Below are 24,268 nucleotides of genomic sequence, written 5' to 3' on the forward strand. Positions count from 1 at the left end.
CTCACCACCAAAGGAACACAAGTGAACAGCAGAGAACCTGCACAAGCAACGCTGACACCAAACCCTACATGTATTAAGCAAAATAGAAACATCGCCCCCCGACCCCACCTCCACCCATCTTCCCCCTCTCCACCCCTTTTCTTCCTAATGCCTCAACAAATGAAACTGATTTGTAAAAATTTTACATGGAAAAAATACAAGAGACATTACACATACTTCTGTAAAATAAGAAAATCTTTAATAATAAATAAATTAAAGAATCCAACCCTGTGACTATGCTAGAAGCAAGACCTCTTTGCATGTTAATGCTGTGAACCCCTCCATCTTAGGCTCAGGTTGTATAGATGTGTCAATAAACCATATATTCTAAAGACACTGCAGTCTTTATGTGCCTCATTCCAAAGGAAATTGAACCCTGGGTAAGTGCCTGAATTCCCTGGAAATTTGCCCACTTGGAGTTCATGTGGCCTGTAAGAGTATTTTAAATGTGGGGGCAAGCTTATTATTATTATTATTATTATTATTATTATTATTATTATTACTCTGCCCACTCTGCCCCAGCCACTCTGAGTGGCTTCCAACCCTAATAATACTAATAATAATAATAATAATAATAATACATCAAACATTAATAGTAACAATAAGATCCTATATAAAAAGTCATAATAACTTTAAAATAAACAACTTATACCAAATAAAGCAATATGCAGTAATATGCGTCTCCAAAGCATGGCAGCACTGGCTGACCATATTTTGAATTAAGTAAGTGAAGGAATTAATGTTATCATCTAAAAGTGGCAGGGCGGGGGCATTTGAACAGGAAGAGGGAGAACAGATAACAAGACGAAAGGAGACATTTGAAATTTGCACTTTTTAACACTCCTCTCCCCACCTCACTAGCTCAGATAAACTGTTTCCATGACAATATCCCCATATCTAACTCTATATGTGACTAGCCTTTTGTGGAACACTTACAAGTCCTCAAGAAGATTTGTATAGTGCCTGCTCTCTCCTTTAATAAGCATTATAGACTTGGAAGGGACCTGCAGGGTCACCTCTGCCAAACCCCTGCAATTCAGGGAGCTCAACCAAGGCATCCATGATAGATGGCTGTCCAACCTCTGCTTAACAGTGGAGTAGGAGAGCTGAAAACAATGCCAATATATTTCACATATGGGAACCAATGGCTGTGCGGAATAGGAAAGCGGATGTAAGTGCAAGGGGTGGAATATTTGAGGGCAGAATTCACGAAGGTCTGAATTCAGGAACTCATAGGCTTGTCACGGGATGGAATACTCCTCTGCCTGTCGGGGGAGGCTTATTCCATGCAGCAAAATGTGGAAGACAGCTGTATGAATCGGACCCCCGCTTTCACAGTTTAAATAGTGCAGCATGTTCCTATTAAAGTGTCAAAAGTGTTTGCTATTTACAGACCAAGGAACTTATTAATATCGAAAACGGTTTGCTGTAAACCATCTGGTACTCCTGAAGTTTTCCTTCTCAGCTACTTCCTGTATTTATGGTGTTATTAAAATTGACATGTGTCTTAATTTTATTTCTAACTACCCGCATAGACCTAGTTGAGATGCTCAGGACACAGTTTGGATTACAGTGGTACCTCGGGTTACAGACGCTTCAGGTTACAGACTCCGCTAACCCAGAAAGAGTTGTTGTTGTTGTTTAGTCGTTTAGTCGTGTCCGACTCTTTGTGACCCCATGGACTAGAGCACGCCAGGCACTCCTGTCTTCCACTTCCTCCCGCAGTTTGGTCAAACTCATGCTGGTAGCTTTGAGAACACTGTCCAACCATCTCGTCCTCTGTCGTCCCCTTCTATTTGTGCCTTCAGTCTTTCCCAACATCAGGGTCTTTTCCAGGGAGTCTTCTCATCTCATGAGGTGGCCAAAGTATTGGAGCCTCAGCTTCACGATCTGTCTTTCTAGTGAGCCCTCAGGGCTGATTTCCTTCAGAATGGAGAGGTTTGATCTTCTTGCAGTCCATGGGACTCTCAAGAGTCTCCTCCAGCACCATAATTCAAAAGCATAAATTATTTGGCGATCAGCCTTCTTTATGGTCCAGCTCTCACTTCCATACATCACTATTAGTATTGTGCAGATTTATTTAAATTCAGTTCAGTTATGGTGCTGGAGGAGACTCTTGAGAGTCCCATGGACTGCAAGAAGATCAAACCTATCCATTCTTAAGAAAATCAGCCCTGAGTGCTCACTGGAAGGACAGATCCTGAAGCTGAGGCTCCAAGACTTTGGCCACCTCATGAGAAGAGAAGACTCCCTGGAAAAGACCCTGATGTTGGGAAAGATGGAGGGCACAAGGAGAAGGGGACGACAGAGGACGAGATGGTTGGACAGTGTTCTTGAAGCTACCAGCATGAGTTTGACCAAACTGTGGGAGGCAGTGGAAGACAGGAGTGCCTGGCATGCTCTGGTCCATGGGGTCACGAAGAGTCAGACACGACTAAACGACTAAACAACAACAAGCACAATACTAAAACCTCAACATAGCTTTTTATGATACTGATAGAAGCTTTAGATAACATAAATTCAATAAACAAAGATTTACAGGGAGTATTAGAAGGCCATCTTTAAAAAAAACACCAAAACCTGTTATGGTAATATACTAGAACACAATAATAGCCTAAATGCTAACTCACTGTTCCCCTTATTCACCTTTGCTTCTGTTCATATATAAAGTTGCAACTGATTATGCCAATGAAAGTACAGTGGTGCCTCGCAAGACGAAATTAATTCGTTCCGCGAGTTTTGTCGTCTTGCGATTTTGTTCGTCTTGCGAAGCACAGTGTCGGGAAAGTTTTGGAAAAGCTTCAAAAATCACCAAAGTCTTTAAAAACCTCAAAAAAGGCTACCACACCGCGTTCTATGAGTTGCTCCTCGAAGTCAAGTCGCAACTGTATTAACGGTGTTAAGAAAAAGGAAACAAACTTGCAAGACGTTTCCGTCTTGCGAAGCAAGCCCATAGGGAAAATCGTCTTGCGAAGCAGCTCAAAAAACCCTTTTGTCTAGCGAGTTTTTTGTCTTGCGAGGCATTCGTCTTGCGAGGTACCACTGTATGCAGCAGTAGTAACTATATCTGTTTGTTACTAACCCAAGGGGAGGAAAGCAAGGGGTGTTGGGTTCCTGCAAGATAAAACTCAAGGTGTCCTGTTTGCGAAATTGCTCTAAATATATTGCATGTTAGTGGATATTATATCCCATCAGCCGGTGCTTTTTTCCAAAAAAAATGTTTAGGGGTACTCTCATTTCCCTACTCATAATGAAATACTGCCCCTCAATGAGGCCAAACTTAGATTCACAAAATGTTTAGGGGTACGCGTACCCCTGCGCCACCCCAGAAAAAAAGCACAGTAGAACAGCTCAACAACATCACAACTGGACTGCAGCCTTGTTCCATGTGATATTGTTTCCATGCCTTATTGTAACTTCAGCCAATATCTAAGGCTACAGAATTTAAACGGAAACATCCACAAATACTTTCCTATTAACTCTGACACACACACCCTTTTCCTTCCATGACTTATAATTATTGTAAGCTCCTCAGGGCAGGGACCTGCCCTTTTGTACTCTGCAAAGTGCCAAGTGTCACTAAATAAATACAGTAACGATGAGGGTATTTAATGAGCCTGCCTTCTCTATTATTCTCTTGCAGTTCAGAGATATTTGGAAGTCTTGCAGATTTCTCCTCCCGTGCTCTCCAATCGTTGAAGGCGACAACGTGCAAAAATTCCATTTGCACTGCACAAGAATAGTGACTTTTAAAAGGTGTACTTTTAACGGGATGGTGATAAAAGAGGCTTCTGGGAGGCCAGAGGGACATTGCTGGAACAACTCTTGGGTTGGGGAAACTGGCTAAAAAGTTTTACAATGTTTTAAACGGTTCTAATTTTGGTTCCTCTGTTTTGTTTTTGTTGGGTGGGGGTTGTTTAAATGTTTGGTTGGGGTTGAGGTTATTTTAATTTGGGTATAAGTGTAAGCTGTTTGTTGTTGTTGTTGTTATCATACTCATCATTATTTTTGGTTTCTATTGATTTATTGGTTGGCTTGTTCCCCGAATGGGATATTCTGTTTTTTAATGTTTGATGTTTTGTTGTGTTTTTATATATGCTGTAAGGCAGCCAGAGTGGCTAGGGAAACCCAGCCAGATGGGTGGGATATATTATTATTATTACAGTGGTACCTCGGGTTAAGTACTGAATTCGTTTCGGAGGTCTGTTCTTAACCTGAAACTGTTCTTAACCTGAAGCACCACTTTAGCTTATGGGGCCTCCTGCTGTCGCTGCACCGCCGGAGCACGATTTATGTTCTCATCTTGAAGCAAAGTTCTTAACCTGAAGCACTATTTCTGGATTAGTGGAGTCTGTAACCTGAAGCGTATGTAACCTGAAGCGTATGTAACCTGAGGTACCACTGTATTATTATTATTATTATTATTATTATTATTATTATTATTATTATGTTATTATTGCGTTGCAGAGTTGCAAGGCATCCCGAGTCCAACCCCAGTATAATAAAAATCCATTGCATATCAGTTCAGTTTAAAAGTGAGGCGAATATGCAAAAAGCCAACATTTCCTGCCTTTTCGAGAATTCAGTCTCACCCAGAAAGTTGGCTAAATACGGTAAATGCTTAGGACAGGGGAGAAAGGAAGCTTTTTGCACATGGAACAACGGAATCGCCGCTGGGTGTCGCGATGGCCACACTCCGCACCCAGCGGTGGAGAGAAATCGGTTGCAAAGGGGCATCTGTGGGCTGGAGAGAGGAGCGGGAGCATCCGCGCGTCTAGACGCAGGGTAATCTCATTATGGCTTGCTATTCTTTCGCTCGGCGTTTCAATTTGCGCGCGCCGCCTCGCGCACCTTGACGGCGCGGGAGGCGGTTTGCAAATCACCCCGCCTGTCACCCTATATATATATTGCAACCCCCAAATAGAACGGTTTGCTTGCAGGCACCCAGCCACCCCACTAATGCAGTGTGGGAGGGAGGGAGACAGACCTTGGGGGGCGGGGGCATCCTTCGGGGGCCACCTTTTGTCCCCATAGAGGGGGGGAGAGACTTTGCTCCCCCTCGCCATGGCTAGTCCTACCCCACAGAGCAAGAGCAGCAGCCTCCCCTCCCACCACCCCAACCCCCCCCCGCGTTGATGGAGGCGGCGGCAAGAAGGGAGATGAAAGGGGGGTGGGCGTCGGGGGCGGAGAAAGTGAGAAGGGGGGGGGGTTCGCTGCTGCGCGCGCACGCGGAGCACAAAGGAGACGCCGAGAGGAGAAGGAGGAGCGCCGCGCTTTGTGCGCCGGAGACCTCTTGAGGGGAAGCCGCCACAGGCAAGACACGCGCGCGCGCATTCACACGGACACCCGTACCCGGCTTGGGCCGTGCTGCGCCTACCTTCCTCCTCCTCCTCGGCGGCCGAGAGAGAGAGAAGCTCCTCCTCGGGGAGCCCCTGGGTGGGTGAGTGAGTCCGTGAGTCCCTCGTCTTTCCCCCCTCACGGCGGGCGGAGGCCGCTCCTCCGGGGTCGGCGGGCCGACCGAGAGCTTTGGCAGCCTGAGGCGGAGCGGCCAAAGGGCGCCCTTCTCTTCTCTTCCCGAAGCCAGCGCCCATTTCGGCACCTCAAAGGGAAGGGGGGAGGGAAACAAAGCACCCCTCCCCACCACAGGCAATTCTTCCATTCTGTGGAAAAATCTCAACGGTTTCAACGAGATGAAGGGACGTTGGCCGCCGCCTCACTCCTGCCTCACGGCAGGGCCGGCCCTGCCCAGCCTCGGCTGGAGGGGGCTTTTCATGGGAGAGGACCGCCTGCCCATAATATAACTGTTATTTCTGGGGTGAGGATGAGGCAGCTCTTAGGGAATGAGGTCCACCTTCGGCCACCTCAATAAAATATTCGAGGGGGTCCCCCCAAAAAAAAGTTGAGGGGGAATTCCCATCCAAATGGCATGGGTGCACTACCTCATGGGATTGATGATGCGGGGTGGGGCTTACCTGGTCCCCCCCCCAAGTTGGCACCCCTGAGATGGGGTGTGTATGCAGGTAGGGTGGGGTGTTTTGCCTCCCCCTTGCAAAAGATGGGGAGGGGGCTCCTCTGTGCCTGAACACAAAGAGATGGTGTTTTGGGGGACATCCCTGCTGCGCCTCTCTGTGCGCTGAGTGCCACAGGAAGGTGCTGGGAGCTGCACCTGGGATCCCGGGGATTTGCACACTCCATGTCCCCGGAAACTGCCCAGTGCAAGGAGAGGATGGAGGCGTCGAAGATAAAGGGAGCAGGGCAAATGATTCGAAGAGAAACCACTGGTCTCCTTTGGGTGGGTTTAGCCTTTGACCTTCGGTCTTTGATGCTCGCTACAGACGCAGCATCAGCAATGCTCCTTCTGTTTCTGTTTTCCATATTGCTTGAGGAAGTAGCTCTTCGAGCCTCTGCCTGGTGAATTTTGAGCGAGAGGAGGAAGACACATTTGTATATGCAAAGAGGAGCGTGGTTCTTTATCATCGCATGCTCCAGCGGTGGAAGCTGGTTCAAAAGTTGAATTAATTAGGACTGTCTCACACCCATTTTTAAAGGCACAAATATGCAAAGCTGCAACTTATTTGCAAGTGCATGATGGAACCTGGGTGGTGAAGACCACTAGCACCAAACTGGATGAATTTTAGTGCACAAACTCCTCTAAGAGTTGCTTTTTTGCTTCTGCAAAACAGATTGAAAACAAACTGATCGGAGGGGGAGTAACTCAGGGATGGTATCCTAATTTCACAATTGACTTAGATCAGGTTTCCTCAACCTTGGCCCTCCAGATGTTTTGAGACTACAATTCCCATCATCGCTGACCACTGGTCCTGCTAGCTAGGGGATCATGGGAGTTGAAGGCCAAAAACATCTGGAGGGCTGAGGTTGAGGAATCCTGACTTAGATTTTATGAATGTTGTGGGCAGCTTTGAGGATTTCAGCTGGAAAGTGGAATGCAATTTGCAAATACACTTGGACATGTTCTCAAGCTTCTATCAACATGGTAAACCGTTCTAAGAGTTGAGGAATGAGTCCTGGCAAGACCTTATTTGGAGTGTTCAGTTCTGGATATTGCAGGTCAGAAAAAGCTGTAACACAATTTGATTTTAAAGGGCAGATATGATGCGGAGAGGCTGAAAGAGTAGAATATATAGAAAAACTGACAAAAACAATATGCTAACAGTTTCCAAATATTTAAGTTTCCAGTCTAACTATAGGCAAGAAGAAGTGGCTTTGATCTTGGTTCAGTAATAGGGGGGGGGGGGGAATGTAGTGTAAGAAACTGCATAGACAAGGCAAGATCTTCTTCCTTGGAGGTTTTAAACACAAGGTTAGACAGGCGCCTGTCAGTAATACTATTTTGATTGTCGAAGGGTTGGGCTGCAGGTATCTTGGTATCCAACTCTTTCTTTTGAGTGCTGCTATGCGGGTGGCGCTGTTGGTTAAACCAGAGCCTAGGACTTGCCGATCAGAAGGTCGGTGGTTCGAATCCCCGCAACGGGGTGAGCTCCCGTTGCTCGGTCCCTGCTCCTGCCAACCTAGCAGTTCAAAAGCACGTTAAAGTGCAAGTAGATAAATAGGTACCGCGCTGGCGGGAAGGTAAATGGGGTTTCCGTGCGCTGCTCTGGTTCGCCAGAAGCGGCTTAGTCATGCTGGCCACATGACCCGGAAGCTGTACGCCGGCTCCCTCGGCCAATAAAGCGAGATGAGCGCAGAAACTCCAGAGTCGGCCACAACTGGACCTAATGGTCAGGGGTCCCTTTACCTTTATGCACCAACAGGGAGCTATCCTTACACAGTCATACCTTGGATCCCAAACGCCTTGCAAGTCGAACGTTTTGGCTCCCGAACGCCGCAAACCCATAAGTGAATGTTCCGGTTTGCAAACGTTCTTTGGAACCTGAACATCCGACGCGGCTTATGCGGCTTGCAGTTGGCTGCAGGAAGCCACACCTTGGTTTCCCAGTGTTTTGGAAGTGGAACTGAGGTATGACGGTATGTTCTAAAAGACACAGATCTCTTAAAAAGCTCTCCAAAAATATAGGCAGACTGTGAGCAATGACTATGGTCAGAGGGAACTCTGCCCATACTTAACGAAACTATCATCTTTGTCTAGATAATGTGCAACGTGGAACACTTGCATTGCAGACGCCGAGAATGGTTTCTTAAAGAGTTTTGGAAATTGACCAGCATTTCTCTGCAACGTTTGCTGAATCTATCGGTGGCTTTCTTGTCACCATGCTGGCTTGTGAAACTGTTTTGATAAAGCTGTGGTGAAGGAGGTTTGGTCTATCAATAGCTATCACCCTGTTTGCAGAATGGATGGAATTATTAGCCGTGATAGCCTACTGCAGGAATGGGAAACCTGTGGTTCTCCAGTTGTTTGTTGAAGTACACATCCACTCATTCTGGACCACGTTGGCTGGGAACTAGAGTCAAAGAGCATCTGGAAGGTCACACGTGCCTCATCCCTCATAGAGCATAGTACATCTCAGCATACTAGATTCTGGGGACAAACAGCAGGTATCTCCATCACCTTCATGCCCTGTTTGTGGGATTCCATAGGCAGCTGGCTGGCTACTTTGGGGGGGGGGGAATGCTAGTTTACCGATAGCAGGGCAGTTCTTAAGAAAGCAGAGCCTTCTTGGTTTCTGATCCTCTTTGCATGCATGATTTCTTCTCTCTCCAGCACACCCTTTCCTCTGCCAGAAAGGAGGATGTGTAGCAACATCTTGTTTCCTTTTAAGTACATAATGAAATGCTTTCTTCTGTTCTCTTTATGTGGCAAATAGTCCCATCTTCCCTTGCCCTCAAACTATTCATTTTGTACACCTTGCTTGGAACGAAATCCATTTAGTTGAATGTGTTTGGGTCTTGCTACTGTAGCTCAGTAGTTGGTGAGTTAGTAATTACTAATTATTGAGCAAATCCCAGTCTAGCTGTGTCACTTAATCAAACTTTGTGGCTTTCCCAGTAGCTCTCAGACACAACAGTTGTGTCTTACTTACAAATGGCTACACTTTGAGACTTATTAAGTGGCATGTCTTTCCAAGAGCAACTTTGCCTTTGGGCTTCTAGGTGCCATTTGGACCTGAAGTAATTACAGTTCACTTTCTTAAGTTGAGTCAGGGAGGAAACATTTCAACTTGACAGGACTCTGCAGTGGACCTCCAGAGGTGGCCATAATCAAAGGGAAGCTGTTGAATTATAGTTCATCAAGAGGTTACATGCTTTCACATGGACTAAACTGATGCAACAGATTTTTATTATACAGTACTGGGGCTGGACTAAATGACCCTTGGGGTACCTTAAAAGTCTACGATTCTAGGATTCTGTGTGGGTTAAGTGGCTTACCAATGGCAGGGTATCTGTGTTATCAACACAACAGTTTGTTTGTTTTTTAATGGCACTGCTAAGAATGCAGTTATCATCCTCTGTAATTTTCCACATTTCCTTCTGACCTCACTGAAAACATCCCCTTCCACCCTATTCACAGACACACACGCCGAATAACATGTCATGCATTTGATGAAATGGACTGTAGTTCACAAAAGACAATGCCCGGTGTTCAAAATTCCCATTGTTCTAGGCGCATTTTGCGACAGGGAATTTTATTAGCACAAGCAGTTTCTGAGCTCTGGGTACAGTACTGCACCTAAAATTTCAGATTAAAACTGCGAAGTGGAAGGAAAGGAGGACCTTTTTCTGCCTCCCCACTTCCAGCTACTTTATGAAGAATATTAGGGGCGTGGGCAGAGGAAGGACTAGACCATGTGAAAAATGAACATAATATTTTAGCTACAATTCATTCATTTTCAGCTTTGTGTTCTTGTTATAAAAAAAGTGCTCCTAGACATTCTGTTGTTGCGCCCATAACCTAGGTTTAAGCTCCTAGCTTTCATATCTCAGTTTCTAACACTGATAATGCCATAATAAATGTATCAAGTCTTTAAGCTTCCACGGGACTCTTTGTTGTTTTATAACTTACTTTCTTCACCAAACCTTTATTAGGCATTACAAATATAGGCCATCATAAAACATCCATATATAAAATGTTAAAATATATGCAAATAAGCAGCCATATAAAAATATGTAATAACGAGAATTTTCATTGGAGTATCTCCTGTTACATAGTGCCATTCACCACTCTGAGAGATACTATTTATTGATAAAAACTTAGCCACCCTTGCAATTACTTACGTGTTAATGTCAGACAGATAGAATCTGATACTTTCATTGTGCCGTGATGTTAGACTACCCCAAAAATGGGGATAGTACATGTTTGCGTAGCTGGTTGTACAATGGACAGTAGAAAATAATGTTTTACTGTGTCTGGCACATTCAAAAACATCCGCAAAGTCTATCATTTCTGGGGATGTTTAAATACCTGCCCATGACAAAAGCTGAGGGGAAAACGTTCAGTTGGGCTAACATAGAGGCCCTGCATTGGACTGGAATTATTAATTTTGAAATATAAGTGACCCTGTTATCTGTTGCATTTAAACCATAAAACTTGGGGGAGCAAATTTTATTTACAGCTGACTCAATGTATTGTTTTCCAGTGTTCCTTAATCTGATTTGAATATTACGATAAATAGATTGCTAGCCCATACCCAGTATTCCTTTGTGTGTATACTTAGTTATACACACATCGTCTCATACTTGATTGAACTTGGAGCCCCAGGATACTTCTCAAGAAACTTGAGTGCATCTTATCTAAATCACTATTATATGCTTGTATCCAGTTGCTTTATAACAGTGTTTCCCAACCTTTTTTGGGCAAAGGCACACTTGTTTCATGAAAAAAATCTTGAGGCACACCACCATTACAGCCCCGTGACGTCAGCGCGCAGCGTCACGCCGGGAGGGACATGAATTGCTAGCAAATTACATAATCACCTCCTTGAGGGCTGGCTCATCTTCTCCGAAGGCAGAACCCCATTAATTAACAGCACAGACTCACACCATAGCCAAGACAAGGGGGGGAAACCTCAGTCATGCACAGTCATGCACATGTGGGGGCTAAATGAGGACGAAGACCGGGCAGAGAGCAGGGTTCAAATCACCCCACCTGGCCAGGACAATCCCTGGGTGCTCCCTTGGGCCACTCGCCTGACCCACCTCGCAGGGCTGTTGTTGCGAGGATAACACGGGGAGAACCACGCGCGCCCCTGGCAGCTCCTTGGAGGAGAAAGTGGGCGATGAATGCAATGCACGAAATATATGAGAGGCGACCAGGTTTTGCAGGTGAGGGGCCCCCGCCAGCCTCCGCTTCCAACACCCGGCGCAACGACGCCGAAGTTTCCCCCCGGGCTCGGCTCGGGGAGCAGCGCTGCTCCCCCCGGCTCCCCTTCGCCCTCCCGGCTCTCTCTGCCGCCCACTGGGGACCCCCCTCACCTGCCAAGTCCGGAGTGCCGGTGGAAGTTGCATGCATGCATGCAGGGCGCCGCGTTGCCATTGCATTGCACTGCACTCCATGCAACGCCTGCACGCATGCATTGCCTTGCACGCCCGCCAAGGGGTCTCCCTGCGGTCCGATGCGTCCCCTCCGGCGCGAATGCAGCATTGCAAAAATAAAAAACCCCCGACGCAGCCCTACCTGGGGGGCAGCCTCCTCCGCCGCCGCTCTGCCTCCGCGGGGATCCCCGGGCTCCATCCTGCCGCCCGATCTCCGCGGGGGTGCAGGCAGGCTGCGTGGGGTCTGCGCGGAAGAGCCCCTGCCCGCCCGGCCGCCGCCGCTGCACTCATTCCATGGCCGGGAGAAGAGCGCTTCAAACAAAACGCCCGGCCCGCCAGGCCACGCTGGGAAACGTAGTTCGCGCACCCCGCACGGGCGCGGAGCCCAAGGGCGAGGGGACTACGGATCCCGGCAGCCCCCGCGCCGGGGACGGAGGGGGAGAGGCTGGGTGCAGGGATGGAGGGTCGGGTGGGCGAGCGAGTGAGTGGCAGCCGCCAAGCCTTGGCCGAGAGCCAGGAAGGGCGTCCCCGGAGGAGGAGGAGGAGGAGGGAGGCGCAGAGCGGGAGGGAGAGAGGGAACCCCAGGGGTCATCTAGTGACGGCGCCCCAATCGAAAATTTGACTTTTTTAAAAAAAAATCTTTCAAATTTTTTAATTTTTCCCGCGGCACACCAGGCAACATCTCGCGGCACACTAGTGTGCCGCGGAACAGTGGTTGGGAAACACTGCTTTATAACACGGTTGCCAAATGCCTATGTGTCTTTAGGACCCAAACTGCAATACAGTCTTTAAACTAGGGATGGTTAACTTGTGGTTCCCTAGGTCTTGTTGGAGTCTAATTCTGTTTAAGAATGAAAGAGCTGTGTCCTAGTGCTTTACATACAGAAGGGCTCAGTTTAGTTCTCAGTATCTCCAGGCATGGCTGGGAGACACCCTTGTCTGAAAACTTGGAGAGCCACTACCAGTCAGAGAAGAAAATTGTGAGTCAATAGTTTGACTCAGTATAAGACAGGTTCCTATTTTCCTAGACCCAGCCAGCATGGCTAATATTCAGGGGTAGTGGGAGTCCAACAACACCTGGAAGACCGCAGGTTCCTCACCCTTGCCTTAAACCCAAGCCTCATTTCCAGTTAGTTCTTAAGGTCTGCACCAATCATGTATAAAGTGGAGAGTTTGTTTTGAAGAACAAAAGGAGCCAAAAGGACTGAAGAGTGAGGTGCAATCCTCTAACTGCTACTTAACTCTACGCAGAAGCTCTGTCCTAGGCATCTTTTTCAGCTAGACTCTTCTTGCACTGTTAGGGAGCAGGCTGTAGAGCAGTAAACCCTTTGCCCCATATACTCCTATATACACAGAACTGTTACTGTCATGCAGGATTTGAACTGTAGTGCCTATTAATGGTTAAATATTTATATAAGAAATCTATACCGGTAACCTGGAAAAGAACAGTGAACGTTCAGAAGCGTTTACTTGTAATAAACCCCTTGTGTTAAAAAGGATAAGCAGACTATGAAAGTGAAGTGCAACAGAAAATTAGTTATGGAAAACTTGACCTGAATAGCAGGTATGTCTTTTGTTTCATAAGAATTAAGAATGTTGAACAGCATGTGGTTGCCTTTGATTGCTATCACCCTTGCATGAACCAGAGGGGGAACGAGTTCTTTCTTTTAAGCTAACAGTTAATGGGCTATGAGCAGTGGTTGCGCCAGGTTATTTTGTGCCCCAGGCAAGGCTTACTACTTGCACCTCCCCCGCCCCCCATGCCAACTTAAATTTTCAAAAACAGATGTATTGTAGAAAAAACGAAAAGCTCAAAACTTGAAACTGCTACATTTATTTTAAATTGCAAGAATTGGTAATAACAACAACCTTTGATTATCTTAAATACAAAAGAAAATATTTTCGCACACATCATTGTGAATAACCTTGTGAATTGTGACATTAAAAGTTAAGTCTCTTTGAAGTTTCAATTTCAAACACATCAGAATCTCACTTTGCATGACTTTTCCTTTGAAGATTTTGTCACCAGTTCCTTCAGGTCAAGTGCTGATGCCTGGGCATGTTCAATTGGTATAAGTTTGAGCTTTGAGAAGCAGTGTACAGTGGTATCTCGGTTTAAGAACAGTCCTGTTTTCGAACGATTTGGTTTACGAACTCCACAAAACTGGAAGTAGTGTTCCGGTTTTCGAACTTTACCTTGGTCTACAAATGGAAAGCGAACGGTGAAAGGGCACCAGCGGCGGGAGGCCTCATTAGGGAAAGTGCACCTTGGTTTAAGAACAGATTCGGTTTAAGAACGGACTTCAGGAACGGATTAAGTACGTAAACCGAGGTACCACTGTACAACACTTGCCACCGACACTGGAAGTGTGAGAAGGGTCCTTAGAACAACAGAAACGTTAGACACATTATCCAGGAGTTTTTGTTGTAATATGAAAAGAAATACGTCTTGTGGCAATCTTTGAGCTATTGCTATAAGTTCACAGCACAGATCTTCAGCATTAATATCTTCGTTTACATTGTGTAGCAATGATTTTTCTAAATTCTTGCAGGCCTTAAGTACATCTTCAGTAGATTTTTTTGTTGATACTGTATATATCATATAGGAAACCAAATAGGGAATTATATTGTTGAAGCTGTCAGAATCTCTGTAAGAATACAATAGATTGTATGCCATGTCTATAGCTGGGCAATATTTTGATAAATTGTCTGAAACCAGTGTGATGATCAGATTGTGATACAGGTTTCAGACTTCTTGAGCTGGCAATACATCGCGGCTGGCTCCCCAGCTGCTGACAGCACAGCACACTTCACTCCCATCCGACTGCCTACCTGCGCTGTGCTGGGGGCAGCTGGGGAGCTGCAATGTATTGCCAGCTCAAATTGCTTGCAGATGGCAAAGGCGCAGGCAGACAGAACCTGAGAAGGCGCTCGCCCAGAACTTACTCAGGCTCAGTTCGCCTGCCTGCCTCCACCACCTCCTTTGCCCTGGTGGACTGCCTCTTTCTCCTGGTCAGTCACTCCTAGAGCGACCACTGCTGCCCTTGGGCTTCTTTACCAGCATCTCTGCATGCTCCCTGCTGATACTCTTCGATTTCCCCCCCACCCCAGCAGGTTATTCTGACTATGCAATAAGAGGAAATCCCAGAAGTGTCAGGGGTATTTAATCGTGTGGAAGAGAAGCATCTGTGTACAGTGGTACCTCGGGTTACATACGCTTCAGGTTACATATGCTTCAGGTTACAGACTCCGCTAACCCAGAAATAGTGGGTCCCATTAGGTAGGAAATAGGAGGCCCCATTAGCTAAAGTGGTGCTTCAGGTTAAGAACAGTTTCAGGTTAAGTACGGACCTCTGGAACGAATTAAGTACTTAACCTGAGGTACCACTGTATTGCAGGGACAGTCAGAGGACAGTTTGAGAGCTATACAATAAGAATATTTATAGAGAGATAGTTATTTTTGGGGGGAGGTGTAGCTGTTGTTTTGTATATTTTAGATCTTGTGATTTATGTGGAAATACTTCAGTTTGGTTGTGTGTGTTTTAATGTTTTATTTATTGTTTATGACTACTTTTGTTATGTTGCAAAGTGTGTTTTTTCATGTTGCAAGCTGCCTTGAGCATGGTTTGAGCTGTGGAAAAGCAACATAAAAATAAAAACTGTTATGTATGGCCATAAATGTGTTCTTTTCAGTCGTCTTTTACCAAGATTTAGCGAAGACAGTTAGAATATATAATACTGGTTCTTGCTTGTCAGCAGAAATGTTTTTCTTAACACAATTCAACACATTAAATATAGGATCTAAATAAATGCTTGTCTGAAACATTTCACCAAATGCTCCACCTCCTCTTCCAATGTTCTCTTGCTTTTTTGCATCTCTACAATATTTAAGAGGATATGCTGCCATATGTGGAGATGCTAGGATGTGTGAAAGATAAGCTAATGCAGCGCATGTGTGAGAATGGAACAGCTGTGCGGAGAGGAAGGTTTCGGATATGTCTGTTTGAGAAAGAATGGAAGTTCTTAACAGAGAGGGTTGGTGTAGCTTGAAAGTTTGCATCCTTCATTTTGAATATGGATTGGTCCTCTGACACAGTCTTAGTACTGCCTCTATCCTTTCTAAATTATAGTACAGTGGACCCTCTAAGTTTGGATACAAACTTAATTCATTCTGGGGGTCTGTTCACACCCCAAAAATTACATAAATAGAGGCGCGCTTCTGCGCACATGCACAGTGTGCTTGAACACTTCTGTGCATGCATGTGGCACGATTGAGCGCTTCTGCGCATGTGCGCGCAGTGCATGGCTGCAACTCGAAGATTCCGTATCCAGAGGGATACGTAAGTAGAGGTACAGCTGTACGTGGTGGTCTGTCGCTAATGCTTAAGAAAGCTTTAATTGTGGTGGCAGTAGTCACTGGCCTTGTTATGAGCCTCTTTTGCTCCGGACCTTACTTGATTGGCAAAATGCAGGGGACTTTGGTTTGGCCTCTCTTTTGCCCATGTGGTGTCTAACCCTGAGACCTCTGATCTTGTCATGACTGATTGTGTGACGTTTGAGCCATGCGGCTCAGCAGAGAGAGCAGGAAACAACAAGCCAACCACAGAAGGGAGCGGAAATGAATCAGATTTCTCAAGCAGCCTGAAAGTCTTGCAGAACAGTGCTATATTGTGAGGACCCAGGTGGCAAAGAAAGGAGGCCTTGGTAATCTGCTTGTGAAGACTGGAGTGTCATCGGGTATGACAGTATACCTCCTTACATGTACCTGTGATGGACCAGTCAATAGTAGAGAGTCAAATGGCAAGTAGGATGCAGGCAAGTGATACTAGGTAGGATGCTTCAGCAACAGTTTTCCTGGAAAGGGAAGAGGCTTAACAAAATGAGGAGACAGAGAGGAGCTCTGCTCCATTTATGTGGTTGAAGGCATAGAAATGGGATTTTGGGAAATGCTGTTTTTGAATAATGAAGTACAGGATACCATCCAACTTTGCTCATTAATAGGCGTGATAATTCAGTTTAGGAAATTTTACTGCTCATGTTTTGATGGTAGATAGGTAGCCGTGTTGGTCTGCCATAGTCAAAATAAAAAAATTCCTTCCAGTAGCACCTTAAAGACCAACTAAGTTAGTTCTTGGTATGAGCTTTCGTGTGCATGCACACTTCTTCAGATACATGTTTTGATGGTTACTGTTTTATGATATGTTTTTGTAGGAGTAATTTATTAATGAATGAACTAAAATTAGATTGCTTACATATTGATAGATATGTATTTGAATGCTCATATGTTTGTGTAGATACTGATGACTCTGCTTTATGTATTCTATTGCTCTATTTCAGACAAAATGCATTAAAACTTGGAAAATAAATAAATGGCAGTGTGGGAACTGCAGAGCTTTCGTAGGAATGTCAGGGTGAACCAGATTCCTGGGTTTTGCAGCTCAGGATCAGAAGTATTGTTCCAATGCAAGAGGCTGCATTAGCTGTTTTCCCCCCCTCCTAGGTATCGTGAGGCGCCAACTTAAGCCATACCAGCAGGATAGAATTGGCCAACTCAAGGGAGTGAAGCTGCAGACCTGTGTGGAGGAAACGTAGAGTTATGTTCCAAGCCAAGGGACCAGCCAGCACAGCCTCCACTAATGTATGTATTGTAATCAAGATTTCAGATTGAAGAGGTTGCTGCTACTTCCTGGGGGTGGGTTGAGGGGAGATGACATGTGCCCCACAGTCCAATCCTATGCATGTCTGCTTCGAAGTAGGTACCCCTGAGTTCCATAAGATTTACTCCCAGGTAAGCTTATTCAAATTGGCAGGGGGTTGGACTCGATGGCCCTTGTGGGCTATTCCAACTCTATGATTCTATGAAATATAAAACTGACATGCTAGTCTGTTGCAGCAAAAGCACCCAAAAGATGGCACTTTAAAGTCTAGCAAATTATTATGGCATAAGCATTCACAGACTAGAATCTTAACTTCATCAGATGCATGGAAAGTAATCTTCCATTGGAAATAATATTTAACCAAAACAAAGGAGAAGGGCCCCAAGGATGTAAGTAAAAACAAACAAAATCAGAGGAACCCTAAAAAGGTATAAAAGTGATTTACAGATTGACAAAACAAAGCAACATGCAAAGTGAACATATACAACTATAAGCAGTAGCCACTGTTGCATAACAATTTCTCCAAACACTTCAAGTTACGATAATGAGATTGCTTGCTTTGCATCCTGTTTCTCACTTCATCAGAACAAATGGAAAGTTTCTCACAGATAGCAGTTGCAGACTCCCACGCAAGGGCTATGTGTCTGGGACAATTTAATTAAAACTTAAACGTATGCAAAACAATCACAGTGACCATTTGCAGCAGCAGCAGCAGCAGCGTTAATTGACGATAGCACAAGCTATGCATTGCTTGCTTGCTTGCTTAATGAACACTTGCTTGGGACAGGAACTCACTACAGTGGTACCTTGGGTTACCGACACTTCAAGTTATGTGATTTCGGGTTACACACCGTGCCGAACCCGGAAGTACCAGAACAGGTTACTTCCGGGTTTCTGCGCCTGCGCAGAAGCGCTAAATCGTGCTTTGCGCATGCGCAGAAGTGTCGAATTGCAGTTTTTAGCCATTTGGGCATGTTAGCAGTACTAGGATAACTGCTGTTGTGAATGGTCATTATGCATATTTTGAATTCATTTAAGCCCCAGACTGTTCTTTTTACATTTTATGGTCATTTCCTCCTTTCATTCCAGTTGATTAACCTTAAGCATTGCACCTGGTGAAAGTTTTCCATTTTAGAATTCTCCTTTATTTGTAGCACTTGACTGCATAGACACATGGCTCAAGTTGATGTAATGTTCCATTTTGGATGCTTCTTGCAATAGGACTAGTAAACCTTGGATGTGAGAATCGTTAAAAATTATTAGTTCATTTTCTCATGTCTGCTCACCATATTTTAGTATGTTTTTTATGTTTTACTAATCAGGATAACTGATTTTTGTTACATCAATATTTTTGTGGGGTTCCTCTCTTTCTAAGGAGTCTGTTTTTCGTTCGGCATGTTTGACATTTTTATTGATGTTAAAATGTTGCAGCAAACATTACAAAAAAGATAAGTTTTACTTAATGCGAATTTGATATATTTTCTTGTATTTATTCTATTTTTAAACAATTTAAAAAAGATACAAATAATGATAACAAAATTCATCCTAGAAACAGAAAACTACCTTAATATGGCTATTAACGTCTTAAAACTATCCTATTCATTCTGTTCATATACTTGCAGTGCCCTTGAAAAAGGAGTTTTCTGAAATGCACTGGACTTACAATAAATTGCATTTCTGTTCCCTGGAGTCCTCCCCACTCCACTTTTCTTCCTTTGCCAGTTAGTGATACTATCCAAGATCTGTGGTTGTTTTTACACAAAAGTTGATGTCATAATAAATTCATCAGGCTGAAATCCCGTATCTTTTACTGGGGAGTCAGCCCATTGAATTCAAACTCAGTGGGACTTACTTCTGGGTAGACATGTAGAATATTGCACTGTCAGCCTTTAAGGTGCCTGAAGACATGGTTGTTTTCAAAATTTATGTTCACTTATCCTTCCAATGAATCCTGTGGATTGTAGTTTGTGGAAGCAATTATCTGTTCTTTAAAAAATCCTACAAATTCTAGTATTCTTTGGAAAATCAGTGTGAGTTAAACAGGACTCGCACAGTTATGTTCCAACTCAAAGAAATAATCTCCCTTTAAGGTGGTTATTGAGAACTTGCTTATGGTAGTTGTCTGCCTTGAGCCCAAACAGTGCATTACATAATGGTCTAGGAAATGGGACATAAATATGAAATTCTAAAACTGCTTAAAAAGTGGCAGTATCAAAGCTTACAATTGTGATTCTATGGGTTCTGCGATCTCTTTCTATTCCCCATTGTTTCTTAATGCAGATCATAACATGATGCTCTCTACTCTGTATAATTACCAATGGCATTTCCCCTCTCCTCTTTCTTTAGGAGGCAAAGAGCAACTCAGGGGCATCCACCGTGCAGAGATCCAAGGTAATTACCACCCCAGTTTCTACCTTTGGGCATGAATGTTTCCCCAGAGGGTGTGGGGACAATCAAATAAAAACACAGCACAACAACCCCTGCAACTCCTCTTTGCTTCAGAAGCAGCCTTGTACCATCGCTGTAGAAAATGACAATTTTACTGGCCTCAGCATCCTTGGAACTTATTAAGTGAATATGCAATTCTTTTTGATCTTTCTTTAAAGAAGCAAAAAACCCTGTTATTGATTATCCTTTCCAGAGGCTTCTAAGGCACCTATTGGTATATAAATTGCTTTATAGTTCTTATCTCAGCTGCTGACTCAGTTGGATCTTTAAAGCTTTCCCATCACCTCATAGTTCTTTTTAAAGGCAAATGGCTCCATCGCTGTAGCTCATGTTCCTGCATCCTGTTGTTGGGGGTAACTTTGTTTATGGATCTTCAAAGGATGCACACCATATGCATGCGACAGTACCAAAAGCAAAATAATTCAGCCCCAGGCTCAAATTACACATTATGTAGTCTGCTGAGAATGTAACGCAGCTCGGGGGAGGGAGCGGTGCATGGAGAAAGAGGCTGCCTTTGCCTTTCCCCTCTGGTCCTTGCTCAGATTGTAATTGCACCCCCTCAGGGACAAACTAGAGATGATATGTGAAATGCATAAATGCATTTGACATACAGCTACCACTGGTGGAGATTGGCATCAAAACCGTGCCATATAGGGGTGGGAGGAGGGGTCTAACCATTCCCTTGCATGCTGCACTCCCAATTAAAACTCATCCCTCTTTCCCAAGTTGATCCCAGGAGGAAGCTTCCGCTGGCACAGACTACTTTGGGTTTGAAGCTCCTCCCCCTCAATAGAAACACAGAACTTCAGTTCTAACACGGAGAGGGAAGGGCTGTTGCTCTAGGCATGCAGAAGGCGCCAGGTTCAATCCCCACTATCTCCAGGCAGGGCTGCGTGGGACTTCTGCCTGACACCTTAGAGAGCTGCTGCCTTGATGTGGTAGACCAATGGCCTCACCCTGCATAAGGCAGCTTCTAATACTGTTTGAGCTGCAATGTGGCAGCAATAGATAAACAACTGACAAGGTGGAAAGAACCAGCTGAACTGTCTTTGATTTTTAGTGTGCATTCATGTATTATGTTTTTGTGACGTTTTCTCCTTTTCATTATTTTTTATCTGCTGATAATTGGTCAAATGCCTGCTTTGGATGGGGCCATATTCCTCTGAAGGAGCAGATTCGTAGTCTGCTCTGGCTCCATCTAAGTTGCTAGAGCCTTTGGTGATCTCATTGACTAGGAGAGCTTACCAGCTTTGGTTAGTGAGAGATGCTGCAGCCATTCCTGGGCTGGGATAGCCTGACCACCAATGTCTTTGTGCTGGTCCCCTCCACATTGGGGCTGTCCTTGAGGCTGACTCAGAAGCTAGTGCAAAATGTGATGACTCAGCTGCTGGATGGGGCAGAAATTACCATATTACACCAGTGCTGAAAGAATTACACCAGCTGCCTATTAGCTACTGGGCTGATTGATGGTGCAAGTACTGGTATACAGAACCCTTTACAGCATGGAACCAGGATACATAAAAGGATACATCTTCTTAGGAGGTCCGCTTCACATTACTTTGGAAGCAAGCCTTCAGTTTGGCAGAACTCCATCCCATTATATATCACTCAAGGATCATCTCTATTGTCATTTAAGCCTTCTAAGTGGAGTTTGTTATCCTGGGTGGTATTTGTATTGGATTAAAAACTTATTTTAGCAGTTGTTGTTTCTAGATGTTTTTAAATGTGTAGTTGTTTTAACTCTCTTTATATATTTGGATATACTGTGAGATTACATTGTGCTTTTGCTGCTGTCACTCAGTCTTTCAGCTTGAAGGCCCAGGTGAAGGAGACATGCAGTGCCTGCCAGAAAACTGTCTATCCCATGGAGCGCCTCGTGGCCGATAAATTTGTCTTCCACAACAGCTGTTTCTGTTGCAAGCACTGCCACACCAAGCTCAGGTGAGAAGGGCAGGGGAAGCAAAACTTTGAAGGTGAAGAGGATTTGGGGGATGGGAGGCTAGGTGGTTGGGTTCATGTCACACTCTCCCCTACCAATTTTATCTTTATGGTAGGCCTACTCCAACCCCAGAAAACAGTGAGGAACTGGGGGCAAGCACAAGACGAACCAGAAATGTTGGTTGAATGAGAAACACATTTAGTTCCTTTATGAAATTTCATGTTCTCCAGATTCTGTACTGAGGTATACAGCAGTCTGCCCACAATGTGGGATTGAGGCAGAGGACAGTTTTTCTTTCGGCAGTGACAACTGCTCTGAAGTTTGATCCTTGATCAGAAGAGGGCGAGAGGTTTGGTCTGAAAGGCACGTACATAAGACCACACTTTTTTTGTTTCAGCTTTATGTAGTTGTGAATATTGACATTGATTTAAAGAGTAGGATGAGAGAGCACTACTCCTTCCTTCCCTGCTCTGCCAAGGCGATTAGGGCAAATTAAGGGATTAAACATACCTGTCTGTTGAAAAGTACCATACAGTCCAGTAGGGTTCACTCTCAGGTATGTAGATCTAGGATTGTAGACTAAATGCCAAGTTTATGCAACTAGACACCCTTTATGTCTTACAATTAGGAGAACAGAAGTCATAACTTTGAGATTAATTGGAAGGAATATTTTTAAATTATGAAAACCTTGCCATCATTCAATCAATTTCTATAAATTCTTATGAGGTTGACTGTTCTTGCAAATGTGACTTTCTTGGACCAATTCATTTTGCCCACATTTTTAAGAGCTGGTAACCTTAAGAGTTATGGGGAGCTCTCATTCTGATGAGATTGCCATGTAAAACAAAAAGGCTGGTGTAAACTCAGCCTTTTAACAAAGAAGGGACAGTGGCAGGGACCAAACTAGCCTTCGTGCCTCATTCTCCTATGTTCTCTTCCGTTGTGTTTCTTCAGTCTTTTTCCTAGGTGGGCTTTAACATGTGCTTTCCCTTCCTTCCAGTTTGGGTAGTTATGCAGCTCTACACGGGGAATTCTACTGCAAGCCACACTTCCAGCAGCTATTCAAGAGCAAAGGCAACTATGACGAGGGCTTTGGGCGCAAGCAACACAAGCAACTCTGGCTGCAGAAAGAGGTGGAGAACGGGACCGATACAGCATGACGAAGCAGGCCCCAATTTCCCCACTTTGAGAGCCCTGGTATGGGGATGAACTGAGCTGATGGAAAGCAGTGGAGCTTGCAAGGGTTGCTGGGAGCAGGGAAAGCCAGGCAGAAACAAGAGGATGGTTCCAGTGTTGTGGGAGCAATGCTACCTGCGTATCTGGGAACCCCAGACACTGTGCCCATGGAGGGGTGAGAGTGGAGGATCTTGAACAAATCATGTAAGAGCAGGCACACCAGCATGCTGGTGGGGGGACAGGGGTTGCATGAATGAAGCAACAGATACTGGGGCTTGTATTTCCAGACTTCTTTAATGTGATTGCATCTGTGATATAAGCTCCTGAGCAGGAGAGATCACATGTTTACCACACCTTCTCCTGTGCACTACCATGTGGAATGCAAACTTTCCCCTCACTTGTCACACATCTTGCAAACTCAACTACAGATCCCATGAAACAGCCTAGATTGGGGAAATTGCCAGGTTACAATTTCCTTTGTCATAGAACCTTGGGCCAGAGAAACTTTTCCAGCAGGCTTTAGTTAATGCCTACTACACCTTATGTTTACAATCCAATCCCATCCCATCCAGTTATGGAGTGGCAAAGGAGAATGGCTCTATTAAAATATCTGGTTGTCTGGATAAACACAAATCCCGCTTTTAAAGGAAATTTTATGATGGGGCAGGGCACACAGTAAATGCTGAATATTAATTTGGCCAGAATTCATTTCTACCTCTCCCTTTATTTAAAACATTCCCAGATTAGCCTGTACTTCTTTTCCTGCTGGGAGACTGTGTGCTTCTGCTGCAGAGATCACACTCATAGATAGTCCTGCTAAGAAAGCATGGAAAGAGAACATGCTGCTTTCCAGAGCAACTAGTTTTCTATTGTGACGAAAGGGCGGGAGAAGCAATCCTGGAGAAACAGAGGGCGAGTGTGGAGATAATGCAACAATGACTGAAATGTGCATACCGATCCAGTTTTGAACACGAAACAGGAATTGGATGGGATTCCAAACCTTGCACCTTCATTTTCATCAGCTCGGTTCTGCCCAAACATTTAGCCTTAAATCCTGGGGAAGCATTCAATGTCTATCTTTTATATTTGCCTTTTTCAGTGGTACGTGGTTAAGCTGAAGCACAAACTCGTGGTGTTGTGTCCAGAGTTGCGCTGTCTGCTGTCTTATTTTTGTAATATAAGTTTTCTGAACCTTTCTTGCTTCATGTTGTTCTGTGAAACAGTTTGAGGTGGTGAAATTTACAACTTATCCCATTACATGCAAGTTTCCCTATTCAAATACTGGCATGAATTATGCACAGGAGAACAAAGCAGCCATTTTGTTTTATATATATTTAAAAAAACAACTCAGTTGTTTCCTGTTGTAAGGAAAGCTATGATGCAACACAGACTGCAATATGGAGGTGACCCAGCATTGACAAATTTTGCAGCAGCTGCTGGAGCAGAGAGGGGAAGATATAAGGTAGATGAAGTAACTTAACTGTCTGCATTCCACAGCAGGCAGACAGGTAGATGCCCACAAGAGCTGCCACCACAATCCAGTTAGTCTATAAGGCATCAG

General features: G+C 44.7%; 1 protein-coding gene across 6 annotated transcripts; it reads left to right on the top strand.

Annotated features, from left to right (window-relative positions):
• Window positions 1–4,740: 4,740 nt before the first annotated feature.
• Window positions 4,741–23,903, top strand: LIMD2 (LIM domain containing 2). 6 transcript variants are annotated; one of them, XM_081166990.1, is made up of 5 exons: window positions 4,741–4,824; window positions 16,988–17,125; window positions 19,491–19,535; window positions 21,394–21,533; window positions 22,532–23,903. In XM_081166990.1, exons 2-5 carry the CDS (start codon window positions 17,084–17,086, stop codon window positions 22,689–22,691), a joined length of 387 nt encoding a protein of 128 aa, XP_081023116.1. In that variant the 5' UTR covers window positions 4,741–4,824; window positions 16,988–17,083; the 3' UTR covers window positions 22,692–23,903. The 6 variants fall into 6 exon arrangements, with proteins under 6 accessions (XP_081023116.1, XP_081023115.1, XP_081023111.1 ...); XM_081166989.1 differs by lacking the exon at window positions 4,741–4,824 and adding an exon at window positions 5,255–5,352; XM_081166985.1 differs by lacking the exon at window positions 4,741–4,824 and adding an exon at window positions 5,276–5,479.
• The last annotated feature ends 365 nt before the right edge of the window (window positions 23,904–24,268 follow it).

This window comes from Podarcis bocagei, assembly GCF_964188305.1.
Source record: "Podarcis bocagei genome assembly, chromosome: 13".
Taxonomy (NCBI): Eukaryota; Metazoa; Chordata; class Lepidosauria; order Squamata; family Lacertidae; genus Podarcis; species Podarcis bocagei.

Coding starts and splice junctions, on each gene's coding strand:
- LIMD2 (XM_081166990.1), top strand. CDS start 17,084: ATGTTCCAAGCCAAGGGACCAGCCAGCACAGCCTCCACTAAT. Junction 17,126..19,490: donor CCAGCACAGCCTCCACTAAT/GTATGTATTGTA, acceptor CTCTTTCTTTAG/GAGGCAAAGAGCAACTCAGG. Junction 21,534..22,531: donor CACTGCCACACCAAGCTCAG/GTGAGAAGGGCA, acceptor CCTTCCTTCCAG/TTTGGGTAGTTATGCAGCTC.